Consider the following 22,631-nt stretch of genomic DNA (forward strand, 5'->3'; position numbering starts at 1 on the left):
TTCCCCCTCCCCAACAGGATGTGCATCACAAAGGGAAAATGTACCTGAAGTAATAAATCTACCTGTGACTTCATCTTCACAACTGACTTAATGCAGTTTAGCAATGAACAGCATTGTTTTCAGAAGAGGCTTTCATCTCACCTCCTGCCTGATTCCCTGGCTCCTGGGATTATGTCCCATAGGGAGCTGACATGCATTTGTTCAAGGGAGTGTTTTTCATCAGTCTTCTTAAGATGGTAGTAAGACCAGCCTGAAATAGAAAGATGTGTGCTTAGAGAAAAGGCAATATGGAGTAGGGAAAACCTACCTGTATTCAATGATGACCTTTCAAAAGGTCAAGTAAAGGAGGGTAGGAGGAAAAAAAAAATCAATGGCTTCAAATGCGAGTGAAGATTTTTAAATGACTTAATTCTCTACACATTAATATAATCACCTCCACAGGATTCTTTAGAGGAGATAAATTGCTAAACACTGCCTTGCAGGTGGATAAACAGAAAAGGTCACCTCCCAAAGGTGTTACTATTGGTAAGTGGCAAAGTGAGAAAAAGAAACCAGGAGAATACAGCTCCTAGCCCTGATTTCAGTCTTGCTTCCATTTTTTTTCCCTGAGTTGCAATCAGGACATAATATACATTTTCAGCTCCTCTGACTGATTTGTCTGTGATTTTTGGGGGGCAGTGCACATAGCCAAAATTATTAAAGGTCTGCTCTATTAAAGCAGAACATAAATTGCAGCGTTCAAACCACATTTGCCTCTTTTTCCTTGTTTCCCATCTTGCCCAGTTGCTGTGGTATCAGTGGAAGGGTCTCCACATGGTAAAAATTACCCAAGCTCACTCACTGAGATGTGTGCAATTTGCTCCTGTCTTCAGTCATTTGAAAGTAGGCTTGCATGCCATGCATCTGTAATGATATGACTTCTCCCCTGCTTAACAGGCTGAGGTGACCAGTTCAGCAAAAACCTTCTGAACTGCTCACCTCAGACAGGTAAAATGTCAGTGGAAGCTAGTGATAGAAACTTTGTTGTTTTTGTTTGTTTGCTTCTGAGTCTGTAGTTTCCTGTTTTCCTTGTGTCTGTTCTAGTCTGTTTGCCCTAAATACCTCATGTTTTCTTCATTAATAGCAAGCTCAGAAATGGTTCCCCTGAGAGCATTTTGTTGTGTTTTCCTTCCTGGGACTTCACGCTGTTTTTTTCACCAGTGTCTGACACCCAGGACTCCCCATTGTGCCTCAGCTCTCCAGCTGGGAAGGCAGCCTGTCACAGCAGTGTGTGCTGTCAGGTTCCAGACCTCACTTACACCAGCCACTGTGCAGCAATATTTGCGTTAGTGTGGTTGTTCTAGAAATGCTTTCTTAGCAGGCAACTTTAATTTTGAGAATCAAACTATCAAACTTCTCTTCTTCTAAAGCAGTAGCAAACTTACTAAGGGAGCTAAGAAAGCACAAACCATCAATAGCAGGTACAGTTCAAATTCCAGAAGCTGTACAGCTGCATTAACCAAGCTTCCTGGGTTAATTAGTTTTTGTGAGGAAAAGCCATTTAAGAAAAGGCCATTTTGGTATTTTCTCAAATACATATATGTATATGCGTGTGTATAATCACACCCTTTTATGAACTAAATGGCTCTTTAAATCTAGCTCCTTCTGGTGATTTGTTTTCCATTGTAAGAGACACTTTCCTTCTTACCACAGAGGGAAATCTGGGAAGGAAACTGACTGAAACAGTAGCAAGAGAAAAGGGGCAGTAGCAAAGTACAAAGGCAGTCCTTGAAACAAGGCAGTGTTGTGGGAAAGCTGGATAAACCTCGGTAATCCTAGTTCACGTCAGTTACAGCCTTTAAAGAAAAGGTAGCTGTGGCTGTGGTACAGGAACGGCCGCTTGTGAGCACACCCAGCGCCAGTCAGGATGTGACAGTGAATGAACCAGTCAGTTACAGTGACTCGGTCCCGCTATTGCTAAAATAACACGTGGAGGGAAAAAAAAACTTACAGAACTGAATCCCTTTTAAAAACTTAGATTTTTTTTCCCCTTTGTAAGTCGCACCTACCCGTGCCCTTCATTCCTCTAGAAGCGAATGGGGCGCGGGCGGGCCGAGCGGCGAGTAGCCGCCCCTCAGGCCGGCGGCCATTTTAGGAGCGCCGCGGCGGGCTCTGCAGCGCTCTCTGGCGGCCTCCTGCCCGCCGCTGAGGTCTCCCGCGGGCGGCCATGAAGTCCGTCTTCGTCACCGTGGGCACCACCAGCTTCGACGAGCTGATCGCAGCCGTCTCCTCCCCGCCGGCTGTGCGGGTGAGGCGGGGGAAAGCCCGGGCGGACGGCTGGGGGCTGTCCCCTCACGGCCAGCCTTTAGCGCCTCAGCGCGGCGCGCGCACTGCGGGCCCGCCCGCCAGTACTGACTGGGGGGGGGAGGGGGCGGCATCCCTGTGCCCGACTGGGAGCGACTGGGAGCCACTGGGGGCCCCGGTGTGCGACCTGAGGCCTCCCGGCCGTCCCCCTGCAGGCGCTGCGGAGCCGCGGCTGCGAGCAGCTGGTGCTGCAGATCGGGCGGGGAGCTCTGGAGCCGGCCCCGCGGCGCGCCCCGGCCTTCGCGCTGGACGTGTTCCGCTTCAAGGAGTCGCTGGCCGAGGACCTGCGGAGGGCCGACCTGGTCATAAGCCACGCAGGTAGACCTGCAAGCCCTCGGTCTGCCAGGCTTGTTCTCTCGGGGGAGGAAGCCGGAGTGTGAGTGATATGTGCCTGTCTCCCTGGGGTGCTGGTCTGAGCCGGTGTGGGATGTTAAGGTTCCTAGCTAGAGCTGTGTGGGTAAAACGTTCACATTCAGGAGTGTCTCGTGTTTCAGGAGCGGGTAGGATAATATTTCATCAGTGAGAATGCTCGTAGTGTTTTCTGCTTCTCCTGTAGGTGCAGGTAGCTGTTTGGAGACTCTAGAAGAAGGAAAACCACTCCTGGTGGTAATAAATGAAAAGCTGATGGACAACCATCAGCTTGAGCTGGCAAAGCAACTTCACAGAGATGGACACGTCCTCTACTGTAACTGCAGGTATGGAGCCATTGCAGCTGTCCAGACTGAACAAGCAGTGCTCAACACCATAACACTGTTATTACAGTATTGAGACTGTAACATGAAAACTTGCATCCTTTTCTGTAACAAAATCACATTCACTAAGTACCGCGGTAAGTTTCTTCACTGGGCAGTGAGGACTGGGCAGAGATCTTGGAGAGCTGCTCTTCCATTTATCTTTAGGGTAGATTTTCCATAGTGGATAGGTTAACGTTTGGTGGTTTATCTACCAAACTTCTCAAATTTTTTGACCAAGAGTCCTTTTAATTTATTGTTTTGAGAGCACATGTTTTCAGATTGGACAAAGAGCAGTTTAAACCAAATAGAAGTGGTTGAATTTGGAAGTATTAGATCCACCCTAGAAAAACTTAATAACTTCTTTTCTCTGCCTTTTCTTACCTGTTGTTTAATTACTTTTAAAAGTTTAGAAATACTACAAACTAGGCCATCAGTTCAAAACCATAAGCCATAAGAAGTAACTTGCTCCCTACGGACTTAGTGCTCCATTTCATTGTTCACCATGTAGACTTTCCTTGCCTGAAAGTTGACTGCATAGATGCACTGACAAAAGAAAAATGTAATTATTTGGGGTACTTAGGGGGGAAAACAAAAACATAAGTGTCCTTGCTGATAAGGATAAGGAGACCATGTAGTTTTAATATCCTGTCTGCAGTAATCACATGCAGGTCAAGAACTTATGGTACTTCCTTATATTACATTCCCTCTAACACTGTTAAGTACTTTGATTTGGGAAGGTCCTGAATCATAAAATCGTTCAGGTTGGAAAAGACCTCTAAGCTCATCAAGTCAAACATTAACATAGAACTGTAAAGCCTACCACTATATCCCTAAAATGCTGTAGATGCTAAGATGCTGTATGGTTAGTAACTCTAAATGCATCTGTATTCCAAGTACTTACTTGGGTTATCCTTTTAACCCAACTTTCTGAATCCATTACATCCTTTGACATGGAGTTTCACAGACCTACTGTCTGTCACTTCAGGAGAAAAAAATACAGCTCCTTTTGTTTTTATTTATCCTGGCTCCTATTTGTTTCATTTGCTATCCTTGTTTTGACTATATCTTGCTGTTTTCTCTTTTTTTATGGTTACTTATGATTCATTGTGCTCTGTAAATAACAGATGACCTGAAGATTAACTGAAGGCAGAGGAAATGCAACTCACATTATTTAGCCTGTATCTTGTTCCTTTGCCATGCAAATAGGATTTTGCATGTTTCAGGAGAGCCTTCTGAAAAGAATAGGCCTGACATACATTTATGTTGGGCAAGTTTCTTAAACTTATTATCTTAGTACTTTTGACAACTTCAGCAACAGTAAGGAATTTTATTTTTTGTTGAACAGTACCTGGCATTTGAGCCTTACTTGCAGTGTGATAATAGAAAGCTAACAGATCAATTTAGCTGTTATTTCTGGCTATATGCTGAGCGGAGAACTATGCCATGTGTTCAGATAGGATGAATTTTCTGATATGGTTTATGGTGAAGATTCTCAGGCCTTGTTCAGCCTCCCAGCACTACAGCTACAAAAGACTAAAATGTTAGAGCTTGAGCCGGCCTGTAAAAGCTGTGATGTAGGTTGAAATTCTTTCTTTTCTCAGCAGTGCTGCCTAGAAGATGGTAAAGGTTGGAGCCTGTTGGATTGTGGGGCCTCTCTCTCATTTCAGAATATGTCCTTATTTTTGTGTCAGTCTTAAAGTATGCATGAATAGAAAGAAAATTGTGTGAAGAAAAAATCTCCTTTGGGATTAATATTTTTTGTATTTTGTTTTGGTCTGTTTTTACAGCACTCTTGTGGAAACATTACAGTCAATGGACTTGTCAACTTTGAAACCTTTTCCTCCTGGACAACCAGAAAAGTTTGCTTTGTTTTTGGATAAAGTTGTTGGGTTTGAATAAACAACTCTGAGGAATAAAAATACCAGAATAAAACCTTTCTGCTCTCCTAGTGAGATCTTCCATGCTTAAAGATTCCACCAACTGGGACAAAGTCTTTATATTTACTCAAAGAAAATGCCTGTTAATATCAACAGATGGTTTCCTGTTTAGTTCCAGTTCAAAGTAATCTAGCTTTATGCATAAAAGAGCGCAATGCAAACAAGCGGGGTAAGTATGAACTCCGAGTTGACTTTAGTTTCAGCTTTATTGAAATGAGTCATGAATGGCACGACCTGTGACAAACGAGGTCCTGTAGAGAAAGCAGCTAGCATGATGGAAGGAGGAGGTGTTGTTAAACCTTTTGCTTGAAATAACTGAAAACGTGTTGGAAGAAGCAGCAAATGTGGACTTCTGGATTACTTTCTTCATTTGCTAATATAAACACATCCATTCTAGAAGAGTTGCTGATAAGGCAAGAAAGATGCTGCAGAAGAAACAAGGAAATACCTGACCTAAGGAGATACCATAAATGAAGAATGTGATGTAATGTTTAGTTCAGCTGGAGCTCTGTGAAAGTAAATGCTGACAATTCAAGTGCTGAACACTGGACAGCATACCTAGCATCCAGTCCCACTGTTTTTTTACTACAGTTAAGGCTAAAGCTAGATCAAACCCTGATGTAAGAAAGGAATCATTCTTTGCAACAAACTTGCAAAAGGAAGAACCATTGTTTTCATTGTGCACATTGAAAGGGTAATTCCCAATTTTAAAATTTTGCTGCAGAAGAAGTGTTTGTAAATTTTTCCTTTGAGTGATTCTTTACACAGCTGTAGTTCTACCAGTGCTTCCAGTTTAATTCAGTAATGGCTATAACTGTGGACAAAAGTTAATGCATACATATAAAAAAAGACAGTGCTACCCATTTATGACTGGTCAGGTTTGATCTTTTTCCAGTTTCCTTGGGTTACTTTGAATGTGCAACAAATATGTGAAAGCAACCAATGCAAATGTTTATTTTGAAGGATCGAAGGGTATTTTTATCAAAATCATGATGTTTTTATTAAATAAATGATATTTGTAACTGATTTTGTATGTGTTCTATGACTGGTTCAGAAACTATTTTCTTTTACCCAAATGCAAATAATGTATTTCTGTGAATAAGCTCACTAAAAGCATACAATACTAATTCATAAATGCAATTTATTCTTCATTTCGTGTATATATATATATATATATATGCTTTAATGATATTTTGGAACATGTACATGCCAGAAACCCTTACACTATTGTTAGCTATTTTTAACTTAAGTGCACAGTGTTAAAGCAAGACCTCTCCCTCATAACGCTGGATGGCCTCAGACCCAAGTCTGCTCCCATGGACTGACTGCAGTTAGTAGCTCTGACCAGTTTTGCTACTGTAGTACTGACCTACATGTTTCTGAGAATACAGATCGCAATTACTGATTAAGTAACATTTGTCTTTTGGACTGATACAGACTGAAGTGGAAAACTAGAGGTAATTGTGCTAGATGGAGAAGAGAAAGGATATTCCTATAAAATTAAGAAAATTGTCTTCTGAGAAGTGAAAAAGAACGGGCAGAGATGCACTCCCAACAGTGAAATAGAACTTCAGCAGCCTGTGTACTATGAGCATGGACACAGCTTACAGAACAGTTGAGGGAAGGGAGGAGAAACTGGGTATCTCTGCTGGTCAGGAATTAGCTGGTTTATATCTGTGGAAAGAAAAACAGGGCTCTGTGTTTCTTTTTCATTTAGATAAGCAACTGTCCAGTTGACTGCTCAGTCAGAATCCAACGTTGGGCATCCCACCCAACTTTACCAGAGTTCAGAAGTTAGCGAGTGGAGTGTAGACAAACAGATGTGCTCACGTTGCATCCACATGAGCTGAGTTTACTAAGAAATGAGACTTCTCAATAGTTTCTAGCATAAGGTGTTCCTGTTGGCATGACTCATAAAAAGCATTTACTGAGACTAAAAGAATACAGGTTCGCATCTTGCAAACCATTTTGCGTTCCCTTGTATTGGAGAAAATGAAAAAATATGAAAAATTTTTTTTCCTTTTAAACGCTTCCTAAACCAAAATCTGACCACTCAGGCAGGCAAATGGAGTAGGTAAAATGTCTAGGTCAGTCTTTCATGCTAGTACAGAGGTTTGCTCTGTTCTAAGCCAGCGAACCATCTAATTCCTGTGGCAGGCAGAAATTTACCCCACAAAATCTTCCCTGAGTTGGCAGTTCCAGTGAGGAGGACAAGCTAAATTACTTCTTAACAGACGGCACACATGTAATGGTTTCTTGACTATGTTTGCCCAGCACTAGTGGAAATAAGTTGTCCTCGTTAATATCCCTGCTGCGTTCTGCAAATAAGCAGATGTCTTCAGCTCTTGCCTCATGTAGTTACACAAGCACCAAAAAGAGAATTTAAAAAGTGAGAGATTTAGGCCCCTCTTAAAGAAAAGGGGAAGACAGTGAGTCTGAGTGGGAGAAGCCAAGCTGAAAACCTGCTGCCAAGCTGCTAAGTGACTTGCCTGGTTTGGGGCAATTAACCCACTCTTAAAGTAAAATGTGGCCTATAGGAGAGGGGTGGGTTTGAAAACACAATCCATTTACACAATTTTATCCCGTTATTACTTCCACTGGACTGCTGTAACGTGAAACACCTTTCTTGACCTACGCTGAATGGAGCTCTGCATTTCAAGTACAGAAGTGTACTACCAATGTAGTTAGGTAAATATTTTTAAAAACAAAGAGGATTTACACTTAAAAATGTTTATGCAGGTGTGGTCGATGCCAATTGCCCATTCTGTGAGTACATTATCTGGTATTTTTTGTTGCTGTTGCTTAGAACAAGCAAAATAAACTCATGGGTGCTTCTGGAGCCCGATGCACAATTCTCCTAATCGGATCAGGCACAAGGGCTATAAATAAATAATTATGAAATAATTGGAATAAATAAAATAAATATGTAATTGGAATAAGTAAATATATAAAATAATTAGAATATATAAAAATAATTGGAATATATATAAAATAATTGGAATAAATTGTGGCGCACATATCTGCGAGTGGTTTTTTTTTTTTTTTTTACCGATCCCCGAAGTTCTCCCCACCTATTTCATTAGCAGTTGAGATTTTCGCTTCCTTCACACCAGTTTTAGTGCAGTTATTTCAACTTCACCCCCAGCACCTCATTTCCAGCCCAGGCAGGAGGCAGGAACGGGGCAGGAGGCTTGGGATAAGCCCTGGCCGATTTCCCCCGGTGCACACACTCTCCCGGACGGGCACATGGCACAGGCAGCAGCTTAGCGCGCCCTCCTGTCCCCCAGGCAGACCAAGGAGCACCCCCCTCGCATTAAACAAGCCAAATATTTGGGGCATTTCGGGAACATTTCGCTTGGGGGGAGCGCGGCGGCCCCTACCAGGAGCGAGAGCACCTGAGCGCGGCCCCTCATTAGCGCACCCCCCCCTCATTAGCTCCGCCAACTCCCCCCCCCCCACCCTCATTAGCGTCTCCACTCATTCCCCCCGGTACGAGCCCCGGCCTCCCCCCTCCGCTGCCTCCGCCACCTCCCAGGGACGATGCAGAAGGGCTGGAAGAAGTACTTCGGGCAGAAGTCCCTCAGCGAGGTGACCATGGACGAGTACCTGGGCAGCCTGGGGCTGTACCGCAAGCTGACGGCCAAGGACGCCTCCTGCCTCTTCAGAGCCATCTCGGAGCAGGTAGGGCCGGCAGGGAGCCCCTGGGGACCCCCTGGGGCTCGGCCTCTACCCCATGAGGCTGCCCGTTCCATCCCCGAGCCCTGGAGTAGCTCCCTGCCTCCTCCCGGAGGCAGCCTTCGAGGCTCCGAGTAACAAAGCATAGCGGGAGTTCAACCCCGCCAATTTTCTCCTTCGTTCTTACCTGTAATGTTTTTTTCTTTTTTTTTTTTTTTTTTCAGCTTTTTTCATGTCAAATCCATCACATGGAAGTTAGGAAAGCTTGTGTCTCATTTATGAGGCAAAACCAGCGTAACTTTGAATCTGTAAGTAAATGGTGGGTTTGCTGGGTATTTTTTGGATGGGCATTTAGTAAATACCGGGGTGGGGGGTTCTCCATATCAGCCCGCTGGATGTGTGAAATGGCGGTGGCTGTCTGCCCTCCCTGAGCCACAGTCCTGACAAGTTTTATTAGACCTGATACCTCAGAAAGCCCTGAAATCAGTCCACTTGCTAATTCCCAGATTTCCCATTAAGCAGCAAGTAGGATACTAGTCAGCTGTGCAGCGTATTCTCTGTGGCACAGCCAGTTTAGAGTTACGTGAGAAACCTTTAGGACTTTGGAGAAAGAAAGGAACGCTAAAACGAGGTAGAGTGCTCCTGAGGGTGTTTAATCTTGGCACAAAATCCTGGTTGTATTGCTTTGGTTCCCTGCAGGTGACCTAGGGAGTATCAGAGGTACTATGTGAGGGCTCCAGTTTAGCTGATAAAAGCCAGGGATTTTTTCTGGTGTTAGTCAGGGTTCAGTTCCTGCTTGCAACAGTGGGACTTTTTTTAAGTATAGTCACGTTCTCTCTTGATTTTTCTATTAGTGCTGAGATGCTTTTGCTACGTGTAGTTATGGATAGGAATTCTCTAAGCAGATCCCAGGGTGTCACCAGCAGAGAAACTTGTTGCTCAAAACCCCCATTAGTGCTTTGAAACAACTCCGTGCTGGAAGAGGAGTCAAGTGTTCCAGTGACCCTTTGAAACACAATTTGAAAATGGCCCAGTAGAGTAGCCTTTGGATTTTATGAGACTTTATGAATCTTAATGCTTCTATATTGACTGAGTTTTACACCACTCTGTGTGTCTTGCACCTGGCTTACTTGCAGCTACCCTTGGGCTAATGGGAGGCATGTGCCTGCATCTGAGGCAGTTGCTTAGAATAAGAGGTCTTTTTGGCTTGGGATCCCACATTTCTGATGTTGAAAGGCTGTTTGGACTTGAAGTACAACAGCTGAGATACGTTTTCCTGGGTTGTGTGCTTGTTTTGTTTCTCTTTCCCTGTAATCAGTGAAGTACTTAAGCTAGTCTATGAGGGAAATAAGTTGCTGAGTATTATTCAGACTCATATTCCTAAGGGATCCCAAAATGCTTGGTATTTGCACACTGGTACCCCAAATCACCCCCCATACCCCATGGCAGTAGCTGAGGTCTGCCCCTGGTCAGACCACAGCCCTTTAGAACCCCAAAGTGATTGGAGTTGGCAGGCCAGTTTAGGTTTAAATATGATTGTTTTCATTTAGCTAAGTTTTTTGTATCTGTTTTGTTTTTTGGAAGTATGTGGAAGGGTCATTTGAGAAATACCTTGAACGTCTGGGAGATCCAAAGGTAAGAGTTGTCTATTACTACTTGTGGAGGTATTAAAATTTGAGGTAGCTAGAACAGGGAAGTAATTGGGTGATGGTTTCAACTTTTTGAAGGAGCTGTCTATGCAGGTTGCACTGTAAAGATGAGACCTTTCTCGCAGGCCTTATTTGTAGTTGTCATTTCTTTTTTAGAAGGAAAAAAACATGGAAAACATGGACTGTACCTCAAATATTTATTGGGCTTTGCAGCTCCTTTTTTTTTTTTTTTCATTTGAATGCTAGTTTTCAAGCCTGAGGTTAAAAGTCTTATTTTTCTAGACTTTTTAACTAGTAAATGTGGTGACTTGCAGCAGGCTCTGAAACAATGGCTATTGAAAGATAAATAAAAACAATCAAGTGATGTCCTTGAGTACCTGCCAGAGCTAGTTCCATCTGTAGCTGTCAGCTTGGTTATCGTGGCCATATTATATTGCAGACATCTTTATTTTTTTTTTTCCTCCAGATCCTTATGTCTCTACTCCCAATAAAGTCATTGTCTGTTAGTTGTCAGTTTGTTGTTATAATATTATGGAGTGCTAGTATAGAGTTCCTAGTGTTGAAAATGTCCCTGCTACCCCTCATGTAATTTCCTAACTTTGCATAGGAAAGTGCTGGCCAGCTGGAAATAAGTGCTTTATCAGTGATCTACAAGTAAGTGTCTTTTTCTTAGGTTTCATTTTGTTTTGGTCTTAAAAGTATTTGGGTTCTGGCCTCTTTCTCCGGGACCTTTTATATGTTTGTTGCTGAAACGCATTTTGTGAAACATGGTAAGAATGCCATCCTGCTGAAGTTACTTAAACTAATGTGTAAATGGGTGCTATCACAATTCCTCTTTTAATAGTATGGATTAAGAGGCAGGTCAGTTTCCAGCGATGTTTGTTTATTTGGTTTCTTTTCACTAATATTAAACTTAGTCGAGTGTTTCCTTCTAGTGGCTGAAGAATGGAGAGAATATGAAAGAAGTAGGAGCTGTGTGTGGTGGAAACACTGTGGTAGCTTCTTAAAACTCATGTAGGTGTTCTTGAAGGCTCTGGTAGTGAGGAGCAAGTACTGAACAAGTATCTGCTGATTAAAAAGAACCCCTTTGCAAACTGGTTCTGTTCCAGTACTAAAAGAGCAAACAGAACTTTTGCAAGCATTACCAGTTTCCTATACTGAGCCTGTAATGCTGAAGTGTGACTGAATCACCTGGACTTAATTGTCTTGCTGGCTGGGCACCCTGCCACTGGCACAAGTACTTGACGTAATATGATACATGTCTTAATCAGTGATTAGATGTAACTGCCTTTCCCAGATGCTTTTCCTCAAGATGAGTATTACTTCCCCCCCAGCTATTGCTTTATGATGGCATTCATTTATCAGGGAAAGTTTTTTGCTTGAGTTTTTCCTCTGTAAACCTACAGTGGATTCTCCAGACAGCTCCCTTCAGCCTTTTTCATAACAAGGTTCTAAAAGTGTGCTCTTTCAAGTCTTCTTTTTCCTCTGCTTACCCAGTCGAGACTTTATTCTGTACCGGTACCCTGGAAAGCCACCCACTTATGCTACAGACAATGGCTTTGAAGACAAGGTGAGGAGAAGCGAGGCAATTTCCTACCCCTACCCCTGACTCCCAGATACCTCCAGACCCATGTAGCTGTGGAAGTTTGTCACTAGAATTGTGCTCTAACTCCAGCAAAGAGTTCTGGCATATCAGAACAACCCCCCCAGAGCTGACTTCAGCTCATGGAGACAGCACAGTATTTGTATGACAGTTAATCAAGTTACAGTAGGTTTGCTACCAGGGGTGGGTTGTGTGCTGTTTCCTTAACAATCTTTTTATTATTCCAGCTTATTGTTGGAAATGAGTTTAATTTGGAATGGAGGAGGTGAATTCCAGAATATTCTTTAGTGTTTCTCAAATTTTGCTGAGTAAGAACACTTCCCAGTGGAAAGCAGACTGATATGACTTGGTAGAATGAGATATCTGGATTGAGTTGCTGAAGAGCAGAACAAGATAGATTTAGCGTACTGGTGAGGAGAAAGTGTTCTCCCCTATCCACGTTGCCTTTTCCCTGGAAGTTGAGGTGTGCAGTTTTTCTTCCTCAATAGGGGATGTTAACAGAAATGGATTAATCTGACAAATTGTTCCTTTTTTCTGGTGCTCAAATTGAGCCCATTGAGAGTGGGAGCTAATGGAACAGCTTATCTACTCAATTATTCCAGGGAGGGAGATTTTTTTTCTTGTAGTTTCCAACATAGCTTAATCTAATTTCAAAATTCATTAACTTTAAAAATCAAGCAGTATTTTCTAAATGGGTCACTGGGAGGCACCCTTGCTGGCCTAAGGAGTTCTGCCTGTTACAGGTGGCTATAGTCACATGTTGAGATAAGGTTTGAGGGTGTACATCTACTGTGTGTATCAACACATCTGTTGTGGAAAGCATGCACCTATTTTAAAGGCAGCATAATAGTGCTTAACAGGATCAAAGCTTTACTGGGGGCTAGAGTAGTAGATGCACTTCTAGTCCCTCAGGTATGGAAGTGTGCCTTTGATACTTGGTCATTGTACTTTAGGGATTCTGCATTTAATGGCTTGTATTTTAATACAAACTTAATGGTAGTTCTAAATGGTTATTTAATTTATGGGAACTTTAAATGGTAATACTACCTCTTGAGAAATTGACTGTTTTGAGCTTAACTCTGAAACCAACTATTTCATGTTTAATTCAACATGATAAACAAAACCCATTGCTTTGTTTATATAACAGATGAACTTATTTACTGACTTTGTGTAGGCTTCAGTTTTAAGCAAATCTGCAGCTCTTTCATTTTTCTGTTTAGAATACTTATAGATTTCGTGGTGGGTTTGCGTTGCCTTTAGAATAAAAGATTAATGCTCTCAAGCTAGAATATCAAATAAATAGTTAGGCTTTATGTCACTATATTCTTAAAGAGTTTTTTTAATTATTTTCCCAGATATTACTGTGCTGTTCCGGCAATGGCCATTATGACTCTGTGTATACAAAACAATTCCAGGCAAATGCTGCTATTTGCCAGGGTAAACTTGATTATTTTTTTTCTCCTTATGAAAGAGAATTATTTTCATATATTTATAGGCAGTGTTTATTCTGGTTTCCGGGGTGGGGAGGGGAGAGATGGGGAAGATCCTTTAATGTATACTATCTGTTAAGAGGGATATTGGACCAAATGACCTCCAGAGGTCTCTTCCCACTTGAATTACTTTATGATCTTCTCCTTAATTGAGTTTAATTTAAGTAGTGCCTTGTTAAGAGTAGATGATATCTGAGGATGTGCTTACATTGAACGCTGCAGCTGTTGTGCTTTTGGTATTATCTTTATTTTTGAGCTTTGTGTTGATTTGTTCAGCTGTATTATATGAGATTCTGTACAAAGATGTGTTTGCCATGGATGAGGAAGAATTAAGGTCTGCAATTGAGATGTTTCGGAGCGGATCCAAGAAGAACAGAAACAGTGGCTCTGTAGGAAGCGAGGATGTAAACTTTGATTGTCTTCACGAAAAAGTACCCAGAAATCCATCAGAAAAGAGGTAGTATTTGGGGAGGGTATGTGGTCAAAGGGCAATGTGCAAAAATTGCAAATAGCAGTGAGTTAAGTCTGACTTCCCCAAGTTTCTTTGAATGTGCATGGGGTACTCAAGTTTTTTCCTATCTCATGCCAACACAAAGCTGAGGTGTAATGTGGTAGAAGAAACAGTATGCTTTCCTTGGAGCTTGGAAGTATCCTGAAATTGAATATCCCTTGCTGCTGGCAGTGCTACAGTTGCACGTGACTCTAAAATTACAGCTTATTTGTAAATAAAGTAGTTCTGTATATCATCAGAGTACTCTCTTGGTGAGAAACTTACACTATTGCCTCTACAGAGCTATAAAGGCTTAAAAAATAGTATTGAGAGCACTTTTTTTTCCCTTTTTTAGATGGAATTATATCCCTGTGTAGACAATCAAATGGTGGCATTATTCAAGTCTATTGGATGACTGGGTTGAGGGAAATAATATACCTACTGAAACCCTGGTATCCTTTGTTGATCAAGTCACCAGAAGGTCCTAAAGGATGGCCGTGACCATTAGTGAATGCTTGCAGATGGCGTTGGTTTTATAGCACATGCAACAGGGTGTTGTGGTACTCAACAGAGCAAGAGTTCAGTTGCATTCAGTGGGATCATCTTCAACCCTTCGAAAATTCAAGCAGTAGCCACTGTTAGGGGGTAGGTGTTGAACAGGTGAAGGTCACGTTCTTGAAACTAGGAAGAGTCTTGTTTCTGTACTCCACTGAAGCCTTTGTTTTTGGGCAAAATCTACCACTTGATGGCACCATGGTGCTTTTTTTGGGTTGTGTGAACAGTTAGTTAGTTAATCCTTGTTAGAAATGATGTTTTGCATCTTTTGTAATCTTAGTTTTAAATTGCTTAGAGGTGACGACTGGGAAGGCAACTATGCTGACAATCCAGTGGAAGATAAGTTCAGACAAGGCACTGAAGAATCAAAGGTTTGGCAATTAGGGAAGAATCTTCTGGGGGGAGGGGAAAAGCGGGATTTTTTTTTCCTCCTTTTGTTGTAGGATGTTACCACTTTGTTAGGGGGTAAACCCTAAGTTCTACTTTCAAAAGGTGACTTAGGAAAATGTTTTTTCTTCCTTCCATCCATCTTTTGCTTTTGCCATTGAGTTTTTTCTTAAACTGGAAAATGAAAAAGGTGCTTTACACCTTCCTGAGATTCTCTTGTACTATTTCAGCTGATCTTTTTTTCCCCCCAAAGATGGAGCTTAGCAGGCATTTCCTGGTCTGCTGTTTGCTTGTCCCAGAAGTGGTTTAAATCACTTCACTTTCATTGTGAATACAGTATAAATAGTTTTTCTGGAACAGGTTTTAAAAACTCTCCAGAGGCCTGGTTTCAGATATAACAAGTGAAATTTCCACCAGCTTGGAAGCCATGACTTCATTTGTCTACCTAGTTTCCTTCAATTCTTTTTGAGTGAAGAGCATGCTGAATGTTTAGTTCAGAAGCTGAGCAGACAAACTACAAAGAGATCAAAACCAGGCTCAAGAGTAACAATCTCTAATGCTTAAATGTTTGTTGATATTCTTGGGCGTTATTCGCAAGGCAAATACAGTAGATGTGAAAAATTTGGGGAAATTATATGTATACAGCTTAAAATGGTCCACTGATGCTTGTAGGATAGAGACTATGCTGAGTGCTTTAAATGTGCTTGTTAATGCTTGTCCATTTCGACTCTTTCTAGCCTTCAGAAAATTCCTCAAAGATGCCTTTCCCCTATAAAGTGCTAAAGGCGCTGGACCCTGAGATCTATCGAAATGTGGAGTTTGATGTTTGGCTGGACAGCAGAAAAGGTACCTTTAAAACAAACAAAAAAATAAACCTTTCTGTAATAGGCTCAGTGTTTAAATTGATGGATCTGAGATGTATGCCACCTGTTTCAGCACAGCTGAAATATGCAGGATACTGGTTAAGCCAGTAGATATATCTAGGTAATGCATCTTCTCACCAGTTTCTTGACTTCATTTTGAACCATTGAATATACTGCTTCTGACACTGTATAAGGTTGCTAAAAATATGACACGTGATACTTACTAGCTATAAAATAGGAAATAAAGGGACTGAGCAGAATATGGAACAACTGTGTTATCACTGTTGGGAGTCATCCAAATTTCAGTTTGGATGGTCATTGTTCTTAAACAGTGCGTATGTGAGGACTTACAGTTTAAGCTCTATTCTGGCTTCAGAGTTCTATAGTCACAAAAATCTCACATTAAGCAGTGAGATGTTAAATGGGATGAGTGGCTTTTTGTTTTTTTGCTTCCCAGCTTTCCTGGGCTTGAGCATCCAGGAGAGACTTCATGGTCTTTGTGGCTTTGGGATAGGTTGCTGCTTTGTGGCAATACACTGTGGCTGATACATAAAGAAGTTATCAAGAAAGTTTTGAAGTCATGTTTGATGGATGTCTGACCTGAAGTGCTTTGCATGTGGAAGACCTCCAGCATTTTACAATTGCATAAGCAATAATGAGGGTCATGAAAGTTATTGGAACGTAGTATATTAACTATGTGTGGTGAATACTGAGGTGCAGACAATCTGAGCAAGGAATGTGGAAAAACCTATTGAAATCTAGTAGCAAGGAAGACTTCAGGAGTGTTAATAATACCTCATTTATGCCAAGTGTCACCAGCAAGTGTCCAGCAAGACAAGTGCAGCATTCTTAATACTAGAATTGGTATTAAATGTAGGATTAACTCGGTACCATCACAAAGGACACTGTAGTATTGAAGTAGTAGTGCCAGTTATGTATGCATCAGCTGGATATTATTAATTTCCTGTGACTTAGTCTGGTTGTGGTCTCAGAATATCTACAGTTACTTTAGTGTTACTAAGGGGAATGTTTAGATATGCATAGGAAGTATTAACTCAATTGGCCTATACCTAGTAGTTGGGTGCCATTGTGAAGTACTTATAGGATACATGAAGAAAGAACAGTGTTTTATAGGCTTTTTCCTTTTTATTTATTTATTCATTTATTTTTAGAGCTTCAAAAAACTGACTACATGGTGTTTGCTGGGAGACAGTACTATTTAGGAGACAAGTGTCAGGTTAGTACTCAAAGGAGATTCAGTTATGATAAATTATTAAAACTGCTTCAAGTGGAGTATGGTAAGCTATGAAATCACTTCATAGAATTTTCCAAGGCTTTTCTCATTCTCTTCCTTGTAGCTATTAATCTGACTTTCTTTTTTAATTACATTTCTGCCTAAAATCTTCATTTAGACATAGGGTATGAAAGAAAAGCTACTTGGAAACTCATTGTGAACCGGTGATATAATTTTCTGTGAGTCTGGGTGTTCCAGACTGAGAGCTCAAAATGTAGAGGGTGTACATCTGAGGTAGTTGTCTAGATTTTTTTCACTGGGGGTCACCAGCAAGTCTGGCCGGTCTTCCATCTCTCAAGAGTAACATAACAGATTTTTTTAAGTTATGTTTTCTGTACATGAGAGGGGAGAGAAAGTGAAGAGCAGCCAGGAGATGCTGAAAGCAAGTCCAACTTTCTTTGTTTCCATGTTGTATGTAGCGAAGGCTTACTTCAAAGTGATATTTAAAAAAAAAAAAGTGCTGGTGACTCATTCAGTGACTTTTCCTTCTAGCTGACTAGAGCTTTTTATTTTCAGGTCTGCCCAAGTTATTATACAAGTCTTCCTTGTTGCTTACCTGCTTGGCACAGTGTATAACAATAAGTTAGAAGGCAGAAATCTATCTTAACTCAAAATCTGATTAACAAGAGTCATGAGAGTTTAAAAGTTACTTGCAGGACTGTTTCTTTTCCGTCCTTCATCCCTTCAGTTAGTACACTGCTCTCCACATACTATCAGCTAGGAGCAGCCTTTGCTGTTAGTGGTTTGTAGACAGTGTTTAGCACCTTGATGCTCTTTAGTCTTTTTTCAAGCTTCCCTTGTTCTCTTGCCAGGTGCGTCTGGAGCCTGGAGGTAAGTATTACAATGCTCATATCCAGGAAGTTGGGCAGGATGGCAACACGGTGACTGTATTCATTGAGGAGCTGGCAGAAAAGTAAGCAATATGGTGACAACTTCATGTTTGAACTCTTTTTAGTTGAATGTGGATTCACAGATGCTTAAAATAGGGTTGTTAAGATACTTCAAGAAGAAAGGAGAAATGATGCTTTTAAATACCAAGTGTGGCTACCAGAGGGAGATTTACTTCCTTGTTGGTGATGACTTTTCAACTGGAATGTTGTAGGGAACCTTTTCTGTGTTTTGAATGGCCAAAATTGTTCCTGTGATGCTTTTTGTGAAGTCTTACTCTTCTCTAGAATGTGAAAGTGATCTTTACATGTCGGGTGTAACTCATGGGTAGCAAATTACCCTCTGCTTCCAGTTTTTCTAGAATTTTTATGTTGTACCCCCAAAACCAATTGGCACTTCTAATGAATCCTATCAGTTTCTCCACTTTGTTATTCAAAGCATGCACCCTTCTCCAGATGTATGATTCTGCTTATCTACATATTGCAGAAATTCTGTCTTGTCAGATGCTTTCAGGTGTACCTCTGAAGGCATACAAATGTAGGGAGGAAAGAGTTGACCTGTGAATTAAGTGTTGAGATTGAATCTTAGCTTACATTTTTTGATATGCAAAATAGACAAGTAACAGTAATTCGTGCTTTGTTCTGGAGAACAAAACTTTTATTATTCTGATATGCTCCCTAAACTTAAAGTTCTTGTTTTTTTTTCCTTGCAGTACTGCTAACATGAATGTTTTTCACACAGGCATACTGTTCCTTTGGCAAACTTAAAGCCAGTGACACAAGTGGCACCTGTCCTTGCTTGGAATGTGGTTCCCAGCCGAAAGGGAGGAAGCTATCAGAAAATAGGTGGATACTTCTCAGGAATAGGTTTGTATAAGTTCTCCATGGGCATTCTTTCTCTTTGGAAAGAGGTGGGGTAGAGGTTGACCAATTTTTGCAGTAGCAGTTTCTGGATATTGAAAGTGACTTAACTGAGCCTGTGATACAAAATCTAGTTGTAACGGGTTTTGTGTAAAGTGATCCATCAGACAGAGGGATAAGTTTTTGCTTTGTAAAATAGCAAGTCTATTGAAAATATACAATGGGATTAATATTGCTCAAAATTGCCAAGAAAAAAATCTGGCATTTGAGAACCATGTGTAGAGGTCTATGAACCAGAAAGCATGCCTTATTTAAGATGTAAGTTGCCTTGTTTAAGATGTAAGCCTGTCTTTTCTGTCCTCAACTGAAACTGCAGAAATGGATATGAAAACACGGAAGAGATTGCTCAAGAAAGTTCGTGGAAAGGAAGTCTTTATGACTGTGGCTTATAGCAGGGGTCAGCCCATTCTTCCACCCCGGCTACAGCATGGTGTTCCTTCGGAGCGCTCTCCTCCAGTTCAGTGTTCGCAGGGTGGTGGAAACTTGGCACCTTATGACCTCTATAATCCTCAGAATCCTCCTCAGAGACATAACCGTGGATTTGGGATGCCAAGGTATGAAGCACTGGAAATCTGTCTGAGGTCACCACTTGTTCTGTTTGTTCTTGCTGTGGATTAGTTAGGAGAGAGCTTATGCTATTTAATAGGTAAAACTACAAATGAGTTTCATCTGAGAGGCACTTCCTGGTAATTGCACCTTTTACCCTTTAAACTTAGGGGATCTGCCCGATTTATAAACAGGCACAACATGGTTGGCCCTCAAATAGCATTCTACCCCAGTCCAGGAAAGAGATGCTATCAGAGCTATGACAATTTCTCCTGCAGGTCGCGGTAAGTGAATATAAACCTCTTTACAAAAAAATTGCTCTACAAGAGTTGGGGAGGGTGGTGGGAGAGGGCCGTGGAGGGCTGAGTTGGTTGTTAATGGCACAGTGGTGAATGCTGGGATTACTGTGCCTTTCCAAAAAGAGAGTTAAAATTGAGCAGTGAAACCAAGGTGAAGCTCCAGTAGTGGTGGTTCTTAACCACCTTTCTCACTTTTAAAGTTCATACAGCCGTAGCCGCCGTCAGATGCAGTGTGTGAATAAAGAATGTCAGTATGGGTTTGTACCGGAGAATGGAGAGGAGCCTCAAGGATCAGAAGAAACGATAACTTTCTATGAAATTGAAGAAGGGGATGAAAGTGCTTTTTCTGCCTTACCAGTAAGTTATGAACAATGTATATGTTAAAGCTCAAAGCAAAAAAAAAAAAAAAAAAAAAGCCGAACAAATGCACAGTATTTTTTCACCTAATTTCACAGCGTTTACTTACTTAATTATTTTTCTTGGAATAAGCTTTAGCAGTAAACACCTTTGGGGTAAGGAAGGCTGAAATAGATCTAGATTCTAGAAAAACTCTTGTTTTAACCAGGTTTTTACAGGCTTTCCCCTTCTTCACTTATACTCCTTCTTCCCCCAGCAGCGTTTTCTCTTTTAGCACACTTTGATAAAGGTAGGGTCATATTTCTTCCTTCTATTGCAGTTTGAAAACAAGGTTTGGGGAAAAATGCCTTCCTACTCTGGATGTCTGTCTAGCTGTAAATACTGTGGGAGTAAGTGCTTCAGTTTGCCACACCGTAATTTAGGATTTGTGTAACTAGATTCAAAAACTGTATAGTGATGGCCTGGATTGATCCTATGAATTTATAGTTGTGATGTTTTGGGCTAACATGTTATTAGTGAAACTTTCTACGGAAGTAGAAAAATCCAAATCTAGCCTCTTTTAAAACAGCATTTGTTATTATGTTATTAGGCTGTAGATAAAAGTAGCACAATATAGTCTTGAACTTTTAACAATTTTTCTTATTTTTAGCTATGTTATCTAAGCTTAGTACAAAGCTGGGTGCACTACAAAAATCAGTTTATTTTAGCTATCTGAACAGGAAGACAGGTTTTTCTAAAAAAAAAAAGTTTGAAACTTTATGTTGAAGCAGTGAACTTCACAAATTTGAAGACTTTTTCTATTTTTAACTAAATGAGAATTTACTCATGATTGTTTCAGCAGCCTTTTTTATTCATCTGCCTTTACAAGATCTGTGATCTTTGCTCTGACTTATTTTCCTCCAAGTATGTCAAGGAGTTACGACAGATTATCTTGCAATACTGCACCTGCCCCAGCCCCTGAAATCAATATAGTTTACTAGCTTGCTTTTCCTCCCTATTGCTATACTATATTCTTGCAGCAGCCAGTGAATAGTTCTCATGTTCTTTCAGCAACTCTGTTACTGTCAATGCCAAAGTATTTTCTCTGTCTCTTCCTTGTCTCCTTTACCAAAGGAATTTAATATGTCCTGGGGAAAAATGCATCTTGCAGAAAACTTGGACTTGGCCATCGTGCTAGAGGCCTGGTGGGAGAACCTTCTGACTTACCACCTGTACTTCACCTCTGGAGATCTTGCAAGCCTCTCTGAGCACTCTGTTGATCTCAGAGTCGTAATGTCTTCTGAGGAGAGTTTTGAGTGTTACCTTAGCCATCACAAAAGAGTGAATCACCTCCTTTTACTCATGCTTCTCATAATCCTGTGTTCCTGCTTCAGAGAACTCTAGATTTTAACATGTCCAGCTAACGACTGACTTCCATGCAAAAACAAGTGACATATAAAGCTTTACAACAGTCTCGTGGGAAACCTGATTGGCACTGCTGCCTGGAAGTCAGGCATGTGTGCATCAGTCTGGCTAGTGTAGAGACCATGGGGCAACTTCCAGCTGTGTGGTATCTGGTGAACTGATTTGTTGGTGGGAATGCCTAGGATGAGGAATGCAGGAGTATGTGCTGGAGGTTGGGGGTCCTGGCTGCTGGCTGGTGTCTGTTCCCTTCTTTTCAGTGTTGTTTGAACCTGATGCAAAGCTGGCTAAACTCTAGGTGAGAGTAACTTGACTGTATTGTATAGGACAGCTGTAGGTCTTCAAAGATAAATTACCCAAAGTATGCTAGGCAGAACAAAAAGTGAAATGTCACACAACTGTTTTGTTATGTGCAGGGTACACAGGGACTGTAATTCTAGTATGATGTGATTGTAGGAAGCTTTGGTCTGCCAGCCTGTTTCTGCTGTGTTTTTTTTTTTTTTTGTGGGTGTGTATGGAACATGGAAAGGCTTAAACTATTTGTAAATGCACACTTCTGACTTCTCTTTTTAGAGCCAGGGTAGCCCTACTCCCATTGTCCACAGTCCTGCAGGGTTTTGGGTAGCAAGGAGAGGCCCAAACTCTGTTCCAGCCAGCAAGCAAACCCTGAATTCGTCAGAGGAAGATGTAGAAGAAACAAGTGAAAATGGTGAGTTCTTAAAGAATTGTTGGGAAGAGGGAAAAGACTGGTTCAGATAACCTGTGGTGTGCTTTTGATTATCAGACTGGGTTCCTTAGGTCTCCTAAAGATCTGTTAATTACGAGCTTTGAACATGCATGCATGATTGTCCTTATTCATTGTCTGATAAAAATGTGTCGCTGTTACATTCAAGCTTGCTAGGACATCACCCTTTTGATGGCATAGGTCTGTAGCAAGCCAAGCTGCTGCATAGTGTTTGGAAATAGCAAAACTTGATATTGATGGATAACAAAATGAGGGAGGGAGGGAGTGGTGTCTGCAGAAAACAAGGTGATAATGAAAGCAGCTCAGCTGACGAACACACTGAAGTAAAATGTTGGTAACTCTGTCTTTAAGCATTTATTTTTTCCTAAATCAAAGCTTTCTATTCTCTCCCTTCTAGGGAAATTTCATGATTTTCTCTATGCACCTACAGGTAAAACTTCAGTCTTTAACTGATA

At 41.2% G+C, this 22,631-nt stretch overlaps 1 protein-coding gene across 1 annotated transcript in view; it reads left to right on the forward strand.

Annotated features, from left to right (window-relative positions):
* The first annotated feature begins 2,067 nt into the window (after positions 1-2,067).
* ALG13 (ALG13 UDP-N-acetylglucosaminyltransferase subunit) overlaps positions 2,068-22,631 on the forward strand; it is a 31,607-nt gene continuing 11,043 nt past the window's right edge. The window contains exons 1-23 of the mRNA XM_050713444.1: positions 2,068-2,287; positions 2,499-2,661; positions 2,900-3,038; positions 4,865-4,973; positions 8,483-8,695; positions 8,914-8,997; positions 10,274-10,324; positions 10,946-10,992; positions 11,836-11,908; positions 13,297-13,378; positions 13,708-13,888; positions 14,299-14,402; positions 14,726-14,847; positions 15,601-15,709; positions 16,899-16,963; positions 17,833-17,933; positions 18,650-18,774; positions 18,903-18,911; positions 19,145-19,382; positions 19,545-19,658; positions 19,874-20,030; positions 22,005-22,140; positions 22,574-22,606. Coding sequence (XP_050569401.1) covers positions 2,207-2,287; positions 2,499-2,661; positions 2,900-3,038; positions 4,865-4,973; positions 8,483-8,695; positions 8,914-8,997; positions 10,274-10,324; positions 10,946-10,992; positions 11,836-11,908; positions 13,297-13,378; positions 13,708-13,888; positions 14,299-14,402; positions 14,726-14,847; positions 15,601-15,709; positions 16,899-16,963; positions 17,833-17,933; positions 18,650-18,774; positions 18,903-18,911; positions 19,145-19,382; positions 19,545-19,658; positions 19,874-20,030; positions 22,005-22,140; positions 22,574-22,606 — 2,536 coding nt within the window. The 5' untranslated portion in view covers positions 2,068-2,206. The remainder of the gene's footprint in view (positions 2,288-2,498; positions 2,662-2,899; positions 3,039-4,864; positions 4,974-8,482; positions 8,696-8,913; positions 8,998-10,273; positions 10,325-10,945; positions 10,993-11,835; positions 11,909-13,296; positions 13,379-13,707; positions 13,889-14,298; positions 14,403-14,725; positions 14,848-15,600; positions 15,710-16,898; positions 16,964-17,832; positions 17,934-18,649; positions 18,775-18,902; positions 18,912-19,144; positions 19,383-19,544; positions 19,659-19,873; positions 20,031-22,004; positions 22,141-22,573; positions 22,607-22,631) is intronic.

The sequence above is a fragment of the Cygnus atratus genome, chromosome 13 (assembly GCF_013377495.2).
Source record: "Cygnus atratus isolate AKBS03 ecotype Queensland, Australia chromosome 13, CAtr_DNAZoo_HiC_assembly, whole genome shotgun sequence".
NCBI lineage: Eukaryota > Metazoa > Chordata > Aves > Anseriformes > Anatidae > Cygnus > Cygnus atratus.